The sequence below is a fragment of the Diadema setosum genome, chromosome 5 (assembly GCF_964275005.1).
Source record: "Diadema setosum chromosome 5, eeDiaSeto1, whole genome shotgun sequence".
Classification (NCBI taxonomy): domain Eukaryota; kingdom Metazoa; phylum Echinodermata; class Echinoidea; order Diadematoida; family Diadematidae; genus Diadema; species Diadema setosum.
Window position 1 is genome coordinate 41,853,566 of NC_092689.1, and position 15,092 is coordinate 41,868,657.

The following is a 15,092-nucleotide window of genomic DNA, read 5'->3' on the forward strand; positions in this document are numbered from 1 at the left end:
TAAAAACCTGTTAATGTAAAGGTCTATTACCGAATAATTGCGACGCAAGTAATGCCACAAACACTCCTAAAATGCACGTGCTTACATGAGTTTACTACGGCTGTTAGACTGATCTGTTAACAAATTTATATGAAAAACCGAAATGTTTGCCAACATTAAGTCAGATTATGTCTGGCATTCATAGTTTATATAGATGCATTTCACTCATACATGTAGTTTCTATTTGCATTCCTGCACCGGAAAACTCAACCTATACATTGTGATTACATTCGAATACATTGTACTGACAGAGCGTGCGCGCAGACACACACACACACACACACACACACACATATATATATATATATATATATATATATATATATATATATATACATACATACATACAAACATACAAATACATACACACTAACAAAAAACAAACAAACAAACAAACAAGAACAGAAAGAAATGCCTAGAATTAATAGTAGGTAAAAAAAAAGACACTAAAAGTAATAGTTTTCACAAGAACATTCTGTGTCGGAAGAGTGTGTATTGTGAATATTACCGACTGCGCTTGTAAGTTATCATTAAAAACAACAAAAACAACAACGCGAAACTTGGCAGAGTCTCGTAGATTCACTTGTTGTGGTTAATGACGCCTGTGTATATTTTTGTCCAATAGAACAAGACTTGTGGTACAGTGACATAACCGCCTAATGGGTACAAACAGACGTCTTCTTACTTCTTCTTCCCGTATCCGTTAATTACAGTCCTGTTTGTAGAGTATTGTCGTACATGAATTGACGAGGTCGCAACCACGAGAGTACATGCCATTGGGTATAAAAAGAACTAAAAAAAAAAAACTAAAGTGCGAGTAACTAAAAAACAAAGGAATCTCAACTGGAAGAGCTCACGAAGGGCGAGTGGTGATGGGCCGCTCCGGAAGAGTCAATCGACGGAGCCGCAGACATAGCATTATACTACACAGAGGGGTACAAGTAACTAGAACAGCTCCCCCCTCCCCCCCCCCCCCCCACTCCACACACACAGAGACACACACGCACAGTTCTAAGGGCCTTTACTAGTATGCCAGATATGTAATAGTGATTTCAGCCTCATTCTCGGTGAGGAAATTCATCTTGCTTGTCCGTGTTTATCGTAACAAATTACTTTATGTCGTGATTATGAACCCCACACGAAATGTACATTTGTCTCCGGAAGTATATCCTACCCTCTCTCTCTCTCTCTCTCTCTTACACACGGAGTCTGAAAATTCATAAAAGGACTCCTTAACATGAATTAGAGTAAGTTCGTTTAAAGATGCTCATCACTGGTTTATCCTCAATGGCTTCCACCGACTATGTGACGAAATACATCATCAGTGCACTCCACATCTCTCGGGACAAGACAAAAGCGCACTTATGGTACTACATGTATACGTAATGCAAACAATAGAACGACGTACATGTATGATGTCACTTTCCACAATGCACATGTAAAAGGGAAACACAGTTTGATATAGGGCCTACATATTTCTACAGACTCTCTCACCAGCTACTATCAATAAACAATGACAACAAAATGCATCTTGATCCTCTTCATTCATAAATGCATTTTTAAAGAATTCATTAAAAAAAAATGATAAACAGAGAGACAAGCCAAATCTAATGTTTCTCCATCGTTATTCAGATCTTCCACAAATTCTGAGCCGCTGTCTGATTTCGATGGGCTAAACGAATGCTGACAAAAGTCTGTATGCTGCAATAAGAAATTGAATGTGCTAATTATGTTTGACGTGCGGTTGCACGACAGGCTTGGAGATACGAAAAGGGCTATGGAAAGTTTCGTCATTCTCAATAGTCAAGAGCAGTGTATTATCAACTTTAAACAGTACCTCTCATTTAGGCCACGGACTTCTAGAGCTCCGTCGCAAGACCATTATGATTTTAGAACATATCTGACCTGTAGGAAAAAGATCAAAGTGAACATTTTCCATTACCATGACGACCGGGATGCCGAACATGCATCCCAAGGAGGCGAGACTCGTCACACGCTCCCTTACATCTCCAAGAAGATCACCGCCTCTTTCTCTTGGAAGTGGGGTGGGAGGAGGCTATAAGCCCAGACTTTGCAGTATGCAGGTGCATCCATCATGGTTTGGCGCATTTCATCAGATGATCTTACACATTGTCAGTTCAATGTCAGAAAATAAAGCCATAATTAACGTTGATAACTTAGATCCCGACCATGAAAACTGCGCATTATTGTCATGAACCTTGCACGTAAGAAAAACTTGGATATTATTTCAAGAAACTTTTCAATGTTATGCATGATTTTTTTTATTAAAGGCAACTGTGCTCAGACATTATTTGTTAATATTGCGTCAAAATTACCACAGAAAAAACCCCAGTGTTATCATTTGTAACAAAGTAATTAGAACGGCATAGTAATCTATGTATTTTCTTAACTACAAGTATATGTAGTTTTCTGTTCATTGATATGTATTTTCTTTTAGTTCTCATTATCACAAATAATTCTGAAATGACAAGCAAGACTATAGTCACAGAAGGGCGAAGGGAGGAATAAAGATCATGATGACCAAACGAGGGCCAAAGGCAACCCCTATTACATACGCAGCTTTCGTCCAAGTCTGAACTCTCCTAACATTCTTACTGTCGTTCCACTGGCCATTAATCTGCATAACAGTGATAGAGGGCGCCTTCCGGCATCTTCCTTGCTTTACTCTCCCTTTTCCCCCAAACTTTGCGGTGGTTCCTGGAATATACACTGACAAGTCAACGGGTCAGAAAAACTATTTAAAGTATTTGGGGACACTGAGACTTTCTCACATGATATCCCAAACACGGGTGAAGGTTGTCCAAGTTCCTCATTCAGAGTATAAACATAGGTGAGAGTCTCCTAACAAGCAAAGAATGGCTATGTGCTACCAGATTTGAATGGAGATTATAACCACAAGTCTTGCTCAATAATAATATTATGCAATGTTTTGTAACTCATCTCAATTGTACCCATCATAATATACAAACTCATTAATGATCCTCTCGGAGGCTCAATAGATGCCTTAAGGATCTTCTACGTTCTTGTTGTGTCAATGATCAATACCTATTCTTCACTCTCTTGTTTGATGACCGCGTGGACATGCTTTCATCGGGTGTCCAGCGAATTTTTCGCTGTAAAATTGTGTTGTTTTTTGTCTTTCTTTATCTTAAAGCTTGAGACTTTCAGTTTTAAATGCACTTCTTCGACTATTTGCAGTTGTTTAAAATGATGACAGACACTTTCTGGTTTGGTGCGCATATGATGTGTGCAATGACGACTTTGCATAATATGGGTTTATCCAATATGCAAGGAATCAAGAACTTAGTTCTGTATACATAATAAACTTATGTGAAGTCTTTCGTGTGGAAGTTGACCCCCCCCCCCTTCATCAGTCTGCAGCTCATGCACCAATACGTAAAAAAAAATGAAAAAAAAAAAAACATTTCGTGGCCCCTGAGTACGGATAATTTGCCACCATGTGATAACACAGTTTCACTCGAAAAACATGCATGTATATTAATAATATCCTGAACGTTCAAGTTTTCATCAAATTGGATAAAAATAAGAAGATAAGAAAGTTATGAAATTCTAAAGTTTCCATGTTTCCCAAAACAATATAATACCAAGAACGAGACTGACTGTAACGACAATGTCAACGATGATAACATTAATGCTGATGATGAATAGACGAAAATCAAATTTCATTTTCTTTTCAACACTTAGTATGTCCTGTAAAAGTTTATCAGGTGCTTATAGGACATGTCAGGGATGCTCTCCATTATTTTCTTATGCAAATCATATTGATATCAAAAGCATGACGTTACAACTGACACTGTCTCTCCATTTCTGTCACGAAAATATATTCTGTGAATATCGACAGTTTTGACTTCGTGTTACACAAAATTAAGCATCACTCATTTAAATATGTCATGTGTTTTGTTTTTTTCTTCGAACATTTTGTACAGATCATACGCATTCTACTCTTGGCGCCATATTTATTGACATTAATTCGTACGTGTTGTAATAAACGTTTATCTTGTTTTGGTGTCTAAACCATAGTGTGGGTGCCCTGTGACAATGGTTGTTTTTCCCGCATTTTATCAGGTACATAAAACATTAATTCTTCTTTCCGTTTCTATTCGTGCACCGGGATTAAATAGCCAAGTAGAAGTAGATGTTGATCAAAAGATAATGACACGCACATTGAAATTGGTTTCTTTCAGTTTCCAGGATGATTCCTTCATTTAACCGAAGCCCAGAATTGAGCGCTGAGTGGATGTTCATTATCTGTTTTATAGTAATCTAAACTTGGTCTCGCCCTTTATACTGAGAAGCAAAGTAATGCGCTGCGTTATAATAACCACCTCACATTTTTTTCCGATGGAATGATTTATTTCCTATACGTTTTGATCAATTAATTTCATGTAACTTAAGGCAGCAGTAACTTTCTCTTATAGAGAATAATTAATGAGCTAGGAATGACAGGAGCTCCACCAGATTACACTCTTTCATGGGTTATTCACCTTTATTAGTAAAAATGAATCACGACACAGATATGCTAATAAGATAAATAAATCTTAAAATCAATGAAAAGAAAAGCAATAAACAATGATCAATGCAGCATTAGGAAGGTTTATGCCTTACTCTTCCTTTAAAGGGACTGTACAGTACTGGCTGAGGTGGGGATTCATGTTTTGAACATTCCTGATAAGTGAGATAAAATGAAATATGAAAGAGCATGTAATTTTAAAAAGGATTCAACGTTTATTTGAAGAGCTTGCTTCCAAAAGGCACTAAATCCATTGAAAAATAATGGATTTAGTGCCTTTTGGAAGCAAGCTCTTCATTTGATGAAAATTGGTTTTCAAATGACCGAGATATCCAAAAAAAAGTGATATAATAAAAGACTACAGGCCACGCCTTTTATTAGGATCTCTTTGTTTCACGTTGTTTTTGGATATCTCAGCCATTTCAAAACCGATTTTCATCAAGTAAACTTTTGATACCCTTAGAATTGCATGCTCTTTGACATTTCATAGAGTGGTTTCTGAATTTCTCGCAAAACGTTAAAAGCTAAATCCAGCACCTCGACCAGAACTGTACATACCCTTTAAACGTTGAACCATATATTGCGGTAGATTATGATGAAAATAAAAACAATTAAAATTTGTGGTTATACAGCGCAATGTATGATATTAGAAACAACGAGCATATCTCTAATACATTCCTATGTCTCTTCCTCTCTGACTCTCTCTCCCGTCTGTCTGTCTTTCTTGTCTTGATTGGCTTCAAGTTTAGATTTTGAAAGATGACATTCTCTTGGTCGACACTATACAGAGTGTTATGAAGTTCGGAAGTTTTTGGCTCTTTTACACTTGCGAACGACAATAATTCAGCAAGCGGAGAGCACGGATCGCTCTAATACCCCTTGTCGAAGAAAATCTGTCTTTGAAAATTAACTATGATGCGGGCTGTTGCAGTTTAGAGAATACGACTGCAGACTTTCAATCTCGAGTGCTTTAGCAGGAGTGGTATATACATTAGACAATCACACAATAGACACTTCACATTATTGTCATTGCCCATAATAGTCATTTAGTAAGGACTTAAAGTGGAATTACACATCATGTTCAAGTAGACTTTAAACAGAGTAAAGTGAGACCAACCAGCACCATAATGTTTGAAGTTTCATAAGAATCAGAACTGAAAGACTGAAGTCATGATTCTTAGTTTCACACATACAAAACATGTAAATTTCTTTCATTCCGTATGTCACATCTTACTCAGTCAAATCATTAGAATCTAACATTGTTACAATGCGATTATTGCACTTTAACGACCAGTGGCGTAACTACGGGGGGGGGGGGGGCATGGGGGGGCACGTGCCCCCCCAATCCGCTGGTAAAAAAAAAAGAAAAAAAAGGAAAAAAAAAACTACCAAAATGGTAATTCAAGGGTTAGTAAACTGATTTTGAAATCGACATGAAAGGATGATCAAGAAAAAAAGATATTTTTCTAAGATTTCTTTTAACCATATAACTAAAGAGGTATTATAGTGAAACATTGTTCAAAAAGCCCGGAGACGACAAAAGATTGTGATTCAGCGTGATTCCTGGTTGGCATTTTGAATATAAGCAGGATGTGCGCAGTGTACTCAGAACATCGGAATGGCAAAAAGAGTCGCTGCAATGTTACGCAATGTGATGTTCGATAGGTTGTGCGCATTTGCTATCAAAGCTTGATCATTGATTTTGCAGTGTTGCTTTACATACTAGTCTATATTAAAATGCCTTGCATTGCCAATAATAAGACTTGACCTTGGCTATTTCCTAACTTTTCCATCTATATGAAAAAGACACACTCACAAACGCAAACAAATTAGGGGATGCTCTATATAAAGTGCAGATTTTGGACATTCCTTCTCCCGCTTGGTCACTTCGACGCCCCCTCGCTGGTCATACTCCCCCAATCATGAACATAAACCAACACCCTTGACTACCAGTGGCGGATCCAGGGGGAGCACCGGGCGCCCCCTCCCTTCAAAGCGAAAAAAAAAAATACATGTAGCTACAAACGACAGTTTTTGGACTGTAAAATGTCAACATTTTCAAGCTCGCTCGCTTCGCTCGCTCGCATTTAACCGTTATATGCCATTCTCCTAATGTTACTGCCAATAATTGCCAGCAGTTGCGCCCGGTGCGCCCCCCCCCCCCCCTCCTGAGTTTCCAAAGCGAAAAATATAGCTACAAACGGCAGTTTTGGGACTGTAAAATGTCAAAATTTTCAAACTCGCTCGCTTCGCTCGCTCGCATTTAATCGTTATGCCATTCTCCTGATGTTACTGCCAGCAATTGCCAGCAGTTGCGCCCGGTGCGCCCCTTCTCCTTAATTTCGAAAGCGAAAAAATATAGCTACAAACGGCAGTTTTGGGAGTGTAAAACATATTAATGTCAAAATCTTCAAGCTCGCTCGCTTCGCTCGCTCGCATTTAATCGTTATGCCATTCTCCTGATGTTACTGCCAGCAATTGCCAGCAGTTGCGCCCGGTGCGCCCCTTCTCCTTAATTTCCAAAGCGAAAAAATATAGCTACAAACGGCATTTTTGGGACTGTATAATGTCAAAAATTTCAAGCTCGCTCACTTCGCTCGCTCGCATTCAACCGTTATATGCCATTCTCCTGATGTTACTGCTAGTAATTGCCAGCAGTTGCGCCCGGTGCGCCCCCCCCCCCCCCGAATTTCCAAAGCGAAAAAAATATAGCTACAAACGGCAGTTTTGGGACTGTAAAATGTCAAAATTTTCAAGCTCGCTCGCTTCGCTCGCTCGCATTTAATCGTTATGCCATTATCCTGATGTTACTGCCAGCAATTGCCAGTAGTTGCGCCCGATGCGCCCCTTCTCCTTAATTTCCAAAGCGAAAAAATAAAGCTACAAACGGCAGTTTTGGGACTGTAAAATATCAAAATCTTCAAGCTCGCTCGCTTCGCTCGCTCGCATTTAATCGTTATGCAGTTCTCCTGATGTTGCTGTCAGTAATTGCCAGCAGTTGCGCCCGGTGCACCCCCTCCCCTTAATTTCCAAAGCGAAAAAATATAGCTACAAACGCCATTTTTGGGACTGTAAAATGTCAAAAATTTCAAGCTCGCTCGCTTCGCTCGCTCGCATTCAACCGTTATTTGCCATTCTCCTGATGTTACTGCCAGTAATTGCCAGCAGTTGCGCCCGGTGCGCCCCCCCCCCCCCCTGCCCCGAATTTCCAAAGCGAAAAAATATAGATACAAACGGCAGTTTGGGGACTGTAGCGTAAAATGTCAAAATTTTCAAGCTCGCTCGCTTCGCTCGCTCGCATTTAATCGTTATGCAATTCTCCTGATGTTGCTGTCAGTAATTGCCAGCAGTTGCACCCGGTGCGCCCCCTCCCCATAACTTCCAAAGCAAAAATATATAGCTACAAACGGCAGTTTTTGGATTGTAAAATGTCAAATTTTTCAAGCTCGCTCGCATTTAATCGTTATGCAATTCTCCTGATGTTGCTGTCAGTACTAGTAATTGCCAGCAGTTGCGCCCGGTGCGCCCCCTCCCAATAATTTCCAAAGCGAAAATATATAGCTACAAACGGCAGTTTGGGGACTGTAAAATGACAAAATTTTCAAGCTCGCTCGCTTCGCTCGCTCGCATTTAATCGTTATGCCATTCATGTTACTGCCAGCAACTGCCAGCAGTTGCGCCCAGTGCAACGCCCTTAATTTCAAAAGCAAATAATCTATATTATTATATATAGCTACAAACGGCAGTTTGGGGACTGTAAAATGTTAAAATTTTCAAGCTCGCTCGCTCCGCTCGCTCGCATTTATTTATACCGTTATGCAATTCTGATGTTGCTGCCATGAGGTGCCCCCCCAATGTCTTGACCCACGGTACGCCACTGTTAACGACAATGATGATAATACACGTGTAGGAATCAATGTAAAAGGCGCAGCACCAATGTACATATTTTTGTTCTTTAACATGGCAAGAGCTCCTGATAAGTATCATGTTTGACAAAGGTGAACAGTTAAATGAAACAAAATATGTGTTTGAAGTCTTCATCTTAACAACAATACAGTTGGGGTTTTCCTGGTTTACACTTTAAGGCCATTCGGGTTGGCAGATTTCTATACTGGCATTGTGGATTGCTTTAAGTGGCAATTATTAGTTTCCATTCTCATCAAAAACCACAAGCTAAGTGTCAGTATTTCCGGCATGAATTGAGTTGTCACACACAAACTGTGATATCCTGAACTCTCCGTATATGATATAGCATGTTAACCTGACATGTAAGCGTGCATGTTGTAAATAGTTATGTTCAGGTGTTGTGTGATTCCATTTTTTTTTCAAATACATTTTGTTTTCCATTGTATTTATTGGAAGGAATATATATAATGCATTCCACGCCAGTGCATCACCAGTTTGACTTACAAGTGTTCTATTTGCAATATAAGAACAGATTCCCGAAAGAGTTTACCCCGTACTTACTTTTAAAAAATATATATATTTTCCTTAATTTTTAAATCTTTTTAAAAGATATGAGTAGTCAAATTGTTGGATGACAGAATAATACATTGTACAATCTTTAATAAGAGATATAATTGTTTATTGTCATCATCAGGGCGATGAGTTGGCTCAGTCGGTAGCGCGTCTGCCTCACGATCACGCGGCCCGGGTTCGAACCACAGAACTCTGTGTAAAAGTTCTGTGGTTCGAACCCGAGTCTGGACTGAGAAATGTTGTGTGTAAGCATACCGTCCCCTCTAGCAAGAGGCAAAACACTCTGTCCCTCGGATAGGACATAAAATGGAGGTCCCGTGTGTGAGAGAGTAACAACTCATGCACGTAAAAGATCCCGCTTCATTCATTCATCGCAAAGTGCAGGGTGTTTAACCCGGTGAAGTGGTCGCACCTCACATCCAACTGGACCCCATGGAAGACCAGCTTAAAGGTCCAGTTTACCTTTGGGAGCAGTGATTTTAAAAATGTTCAAGATATCACATTTGATGCATACGTGTAGGTCTGTTGTATCACAAAACATCTTTCCATGTAAAATTTTCGCAATAAAGCATAAAATATGAGGAGATATCCGGTATTTTCCTCAATAAACCATAACTGTAGACGGTTCAGTCTGGAAGCATTCTTATTATAATTATTGTTCACATTTTGTGTATCTAACAATACTTAACAGCAATTATATGGATTCAAATTTTTACAATGGTTGTTTCTCTCCCTAACTCACATTTTAGCACTATTTCAAAGCACTAATGGTGGTTTTTGTTTCATCTGCAAATGGTAAATTATGCCTTTAATGTAGCTGAATATGGGCTATCCAGCCATCTTCTCAGATGGAAATGAACAAACAAACAAACAACAATCATAAGGTCTACTATTGTCACTGTCATTGTCAATCATCATTAATGTTGAATTATCTTGTAATAGGCAGTCAATCCATTATCTCAGAGCATGGAATATGTATCAGAGGCAGATCTGCGGGCCTTTAGGGAATTTAACCACCCCCCCCCCCCCCCGCCAGATAAAGTACGTGATGTGCATAGAAAAACGCCATCACGGTTGGATATAGGGCCTATATACATTGTATTAAACTGTTTATCATGCATTGCTTTATATGGTCTCCATTGTGTTAGTAGATGTCAGGAAAACATCACTTACTTGGGTCAAAATAGCAAACAAGCAAGTAAACAAACAAACAAACAAACAAACAAACAAACAAACAAAACAAGCATTGTCGACCCACTAGTGCACTCGCCGCTACGCGGCTCTTGCATCGTCATTGGATTGCCTCCCCCCCCCCCCCCCCCCCTTAGCAACAAAAAGTTAGATCCGCAACATGTAACACGGTTGATTTATAAGTACAGTCAAACTTGTCTATAGCGGCCACCCAATGGAAACGACAAAAGTGGCCACTATAGACAGGTCGGTGGACATTTTGAAGGTCAACACTTGCAATGTATGATAGCATAAAATGTTACCGCATGTTATTCTTTAAAAAAACAAACAAACACAAAAACCAGCAAATTAGTTTGCCTGAGCAGCTATAACATGTTTTTTTGGGGGGTTTTTTTTGTGTGTGTGTACAATTTACTTCATTTTAAAGTTTCTTTTAGCCTACTTCTGTTCTTTTGATAGGACATATATAGTAGAATTTACGCAGTGAACGTAAAAGATAACGTATTCATGGCTGATTTCAACAGTTGAGCTCAACTTTTGTGGCCGCTATTACATAATTAGGCCCTATATGTTTATACGCAGTTATAAGATATTCACAACGGGATACAAAATGAATGGCTGGTAGCTGCGTTAGGCAGGTGACCGCTATATATGTTAAAGGGATTGTACAGTACTGGTTGAGGTAGGGATTCATGTTTTGAACATTCCTAAGTGAGATAATGAAATGCCTCATTATGAAATATGAAAGAGCATGTAATTTTAAGAAGGATTCAACGTTGTTGTTTTTTTTTTAATGAAAATTGGTTTTCAAATGGCTGAGATATCCAAAAAAAGTGATAATGATAAAAGGCGACATGCCACAACTTTATTAGGATTTCCTTGTTTCACCTTGTTTTTGGATATCTCAGCCATTTCAAAACCGATTTTCATCGAATAAACTTTTAATACCCCTTAGAACTGCATGCTCTTTGACATCTCATAAAGTGGTTTCTGAATATCTCGCAAAACGCTAAAAGCTAAATCTACACCTCGACCAGAACTGTACACACCCTTTAAGGTTCTATAATACAGCAATTTCGATAATTTGTGATTTTTTTATATATATCATATTCTTCGTAAAAAAGAAAATGAAGAAATTTAAATTGAATCCTAACCTGTTTACTTTGTCAAAGTCGGTACTCATCGCGTCCTTTTGTTCGTCATTAACCTGGATACTTGCAAAATGGAAATACTTAAATCACTGTTATAGCATTTTCCGACGTGAAATAAATTATGATACCTGAATATGTCCCCCCCCCCCCATCTCTTCTCTCCACTCTCGAGCTCTCGTTACTTTTAGGAAGAATCGCGAAAACAAACAACTTGCTGAATACGCACGTATAGCATGTCACATTTCCTTCCTTACGTAGATCATATTGCAACATAACTCTGATGTCTGAATCGCCTAGGTCAATCTTTTAACAAATAAATCATATCATGATCCGAACCTGTACGTCATTTTCACTCCACAGAGATTTTTGTTTGACCTGCTGAGTGCACCCTGGCCATGGATGACGTCAATTTACCCTGTGAAGGCTGTTCCTGTCCTCCTAACATAATACACACAACCTGTGACGTCAAACTGGAATCAATGAAGTCCCATAACTCTAAGTGGTAGAAATGAGTCATTATGGCTACTTTTATCCATGATATGATGGCGTGTGATAAAATATAGAAGCAATATCATGTCGCAACCGAAATCATCTAGCAGGTCATTTTAAACTTGGCAGTATTGTATAACCCGTATAAGAGCTCCATATTAATTCTAAGCCGCTTCTCAAACAAACATTACAGCTGACAAACTTGACAGTGGAAATAATTTGAGCGAATAGCTTGGCCGTCAGTCAACCCCGTACCTCTAGCCCTATCTGTAACACACAATACAGGGAGGCATAAACTGCAGATCGCAACACCGTTTCTACGCCTTGCGAACCAACCAGGCAGGCAGGGCAGGGCGTGTGCCGTGCAAGACCCACCTCAATAAACTGGTGTTTCTTTTGATTTCATTGCAAGTTGTAAGCAACATAAGATAATGTAAGTAGTAGAGTGTGACTTCTTGAAGAGGTTTCATATTGTCGGTGGTTTCATGCATAAGACCAGAGTTTGATTCCGTTTTCTGTTTTATAGGAAATTATGTGTAGTCCCACTTGTAAGGTTTAGTGTAAGATAGACCCTACCCTGCAGCTGCGCTACGCGCCGCGCCACTTCTGATGTGAAATTGTGCATGTTCCACTTTTCGTGATGTTTGTTTGTTGTTTTAGAGGTGTTTTGTATTTTCCCATTTCCATACATGATAATTATGTAATTGTCAAACATTTGTCCAATACTTGTTGAAATGTTTGCCGAATTTAATTCAGATTAGTGTTGTCATGTTCATGTTTGAAGATTTGAATTAAACTTTACCAATTGTTTACCGGTATCACCAGAAGAATGTATGAAATATTGTTGATATCATCGCATATAGCATTCTTAAAACAACAAAAACAAAATCTGATTCGATGTGCAAATTGCAATATGATAACCTTGATATTCAATTTGTGATAAAGTACTGAAAACAAATTATATTCCGAAGGAAACTTAATCACAAAATATGCAATTAACTAAACATTGATTCTATTCGTGGAAAATTATACATAATAAAATAGATTGCAGCAGTGTGCATCTACTATCTAGCACTGAGCAGTGGTATTCATTTTTCAATTGTAAAAGAGCCAAAAAGAAACCACAGTAATAACAGTCAGCCATACATGATCAATGCAAATACCATTAAAAATACATTGTACATGCAGAATTAAATAGAAAGCTTATTTTGTTGTTCCTAATTAAATAAACATGATTAGTACAAGTGTATGATGACTTTCGTCATGGTTCAGTGCAGTGTTTTATCGATTACCTTTATTAATTTCATTCTGACAGAGTGAAGGTCTGGTCATCTGATTTTACCAGCCAGTGTGAGAAAGAAGAAGCAGCCAGAACACTTAAGAAAGAAGATGAGCTATCCATACCCATCTGGTGGAGGGTATCCGAATGCAGGAGCCCCGTATCCACAGCAGAGTGGATACCCGCCAGCACCAGGAGGTTATCCGCCGCAAGGCGGAGGCTACCCACCAGCCCCAGGTACTCTATTGTATCATGTGACCATTACCATTATGTAGTGACCATGATAATATCACAGACACTTTCTGCTGCAAACACTATTAAAAGACAAAAAAAAAAAAAAAAGAAGAAGAAGAAGAAGAAGAAAACACCGCCAACAACAAAACGGCAAAGAAAAAAACTACAAAGTAAGGTGTTATAATTCTGGCTGCAAAACACTGAAATTCAAGAATTTCAAAAATCCAAATATTTAGTGACTTAACTACCTTCTGACTGTATTCTGAAGTAAGAAAAAAAATGATGTTCAGTATAATGAAGTTATATTATATCTAGTGTCTTGAAATCACATGTTGTGTTTTTATCAAAACAGTAATGTCTAATCTTCTTCATCCGTAACTGTATGTAAACTTCAAAGCAGATTGCATAAAAACTGTGCTGCATTGTAGCTGCCTTTGTTGTCGAATAGGTGGTATTCTCTTTGGAAATCAAATTGAGGGGGGGGGGGGGGAGGGAGGAGGAATGCACATCATTTGAAACCTGAGAGTGTAAGGAATTAGATAATCCAAAATCAGAAAATTGATGAGTGGTATCAGGCATATGTTGTGATAAGTAACATTCATTGTGTGTGTCCAGATTTAGGAATACATTGCACTGCGTCTGATAATTATTTTCTTGATTCCATTGGATCTGTAGTCTTCTCTGAAATTATTGGTAACTTTTTAGTTCATTGGCATATCCTACATGTTTTATTTCTGGATTTTGGTTTCAGATTTTTGGTTTTCCTCTAAGCAGTTTTAGTATTCAGAAATAAGTCGTTATGGATAAGCCATCTTCTATTTTAATGTTTTTTTTTTCTTTTCTTTTAATTTCTTTGTGCTATAAGCATGCAGTTATATGTCATGTTTTGTAGAATAATATAATTCAAAACATAGGTAGGAATTTGTTTACACTGTGACTCTCTATGAATAAGATTGTATGCTTGATCTGTACTATCATGCACACCAATGACTGAAGCTGTTTTAGTTTTACTCTTCAAATGTGCATGAGGATTGTTTTTTAATTCTGAGTCATTGATATATATATCCTGCTGTGCAGGAAGAAAGTGAAAAATGGAAGGAAAGAGAATGAAGAAAGACATAGAAATGAGAAGAAAAATAAAACAAGACTATAGTTTGTAAGCAACATGAAATGTAGCGTATGAAGGAATTTTGTGGCAGACCAAAACTTTTCTTATGTTTCGCATCAAAACATGTTGTGTGCCACTTCAATGCCAAATATCTTTCAAAAAAAGGGGGGAAAAAATGATTCTTGATTTGTTAGTGTGCCAAACAAGATTGAAATTTCCATGTACGTGCATGAAATGTTCCATGTCACTCCCCTGTGAATCTTGTACAGTCATTCAAACTGAAAGCAGTATGATTTAGTAAAAGACTGTTGCTTTGTTTTTTCTCACTTGCCATGGGATTCATGTGGGCACTGTAGAAATAAATTTCAACATCATACTGACTTAAAGGACAAGTTCACCTTCATATACATGTGGAATGAGTGAATGCCGCGATATTTCAGTGAAAGTTTGGAGAAAATCGGACCATCCATTCAAAAGTTTTGAATTTTTTAAGTGTCTGCACAGTGACTACTGGATGAGAAGACTGCTAGAGTGTATGATGTCACGTGCGTACAACAATATAAGAAAAAT

General features: G+C 38.3%; 1 protein-coding gene across 1 annotated transcript in view; it reads left to right on the forward strand.

Annotated features, from left to right (window-relative positions):
* Positions 1-12,226: 12,226 nt before the first annotated feature.
* The window catches only part of LOC140228300 (annexin-B12-like), a 41,913-nt gene continuing 39,047 nt past the window's right edge, over positions 12,227-15,092 (forward strand). The window contains exons 1-2 of the mRNA XM_072308527.1: positions 12,227-12,334; positions 13,217-13,417. Coding sequence (XP_072164628.1) covers positions 13,291-13,417 — 127 coding nt within the window. The 5' untranslated portion in view covers positions 12,227-12,334; positions 13,217-13,290. The remainder of the gene's footprint in view (positions 12,335-13,216; positions 13,418-15,092) is intronic.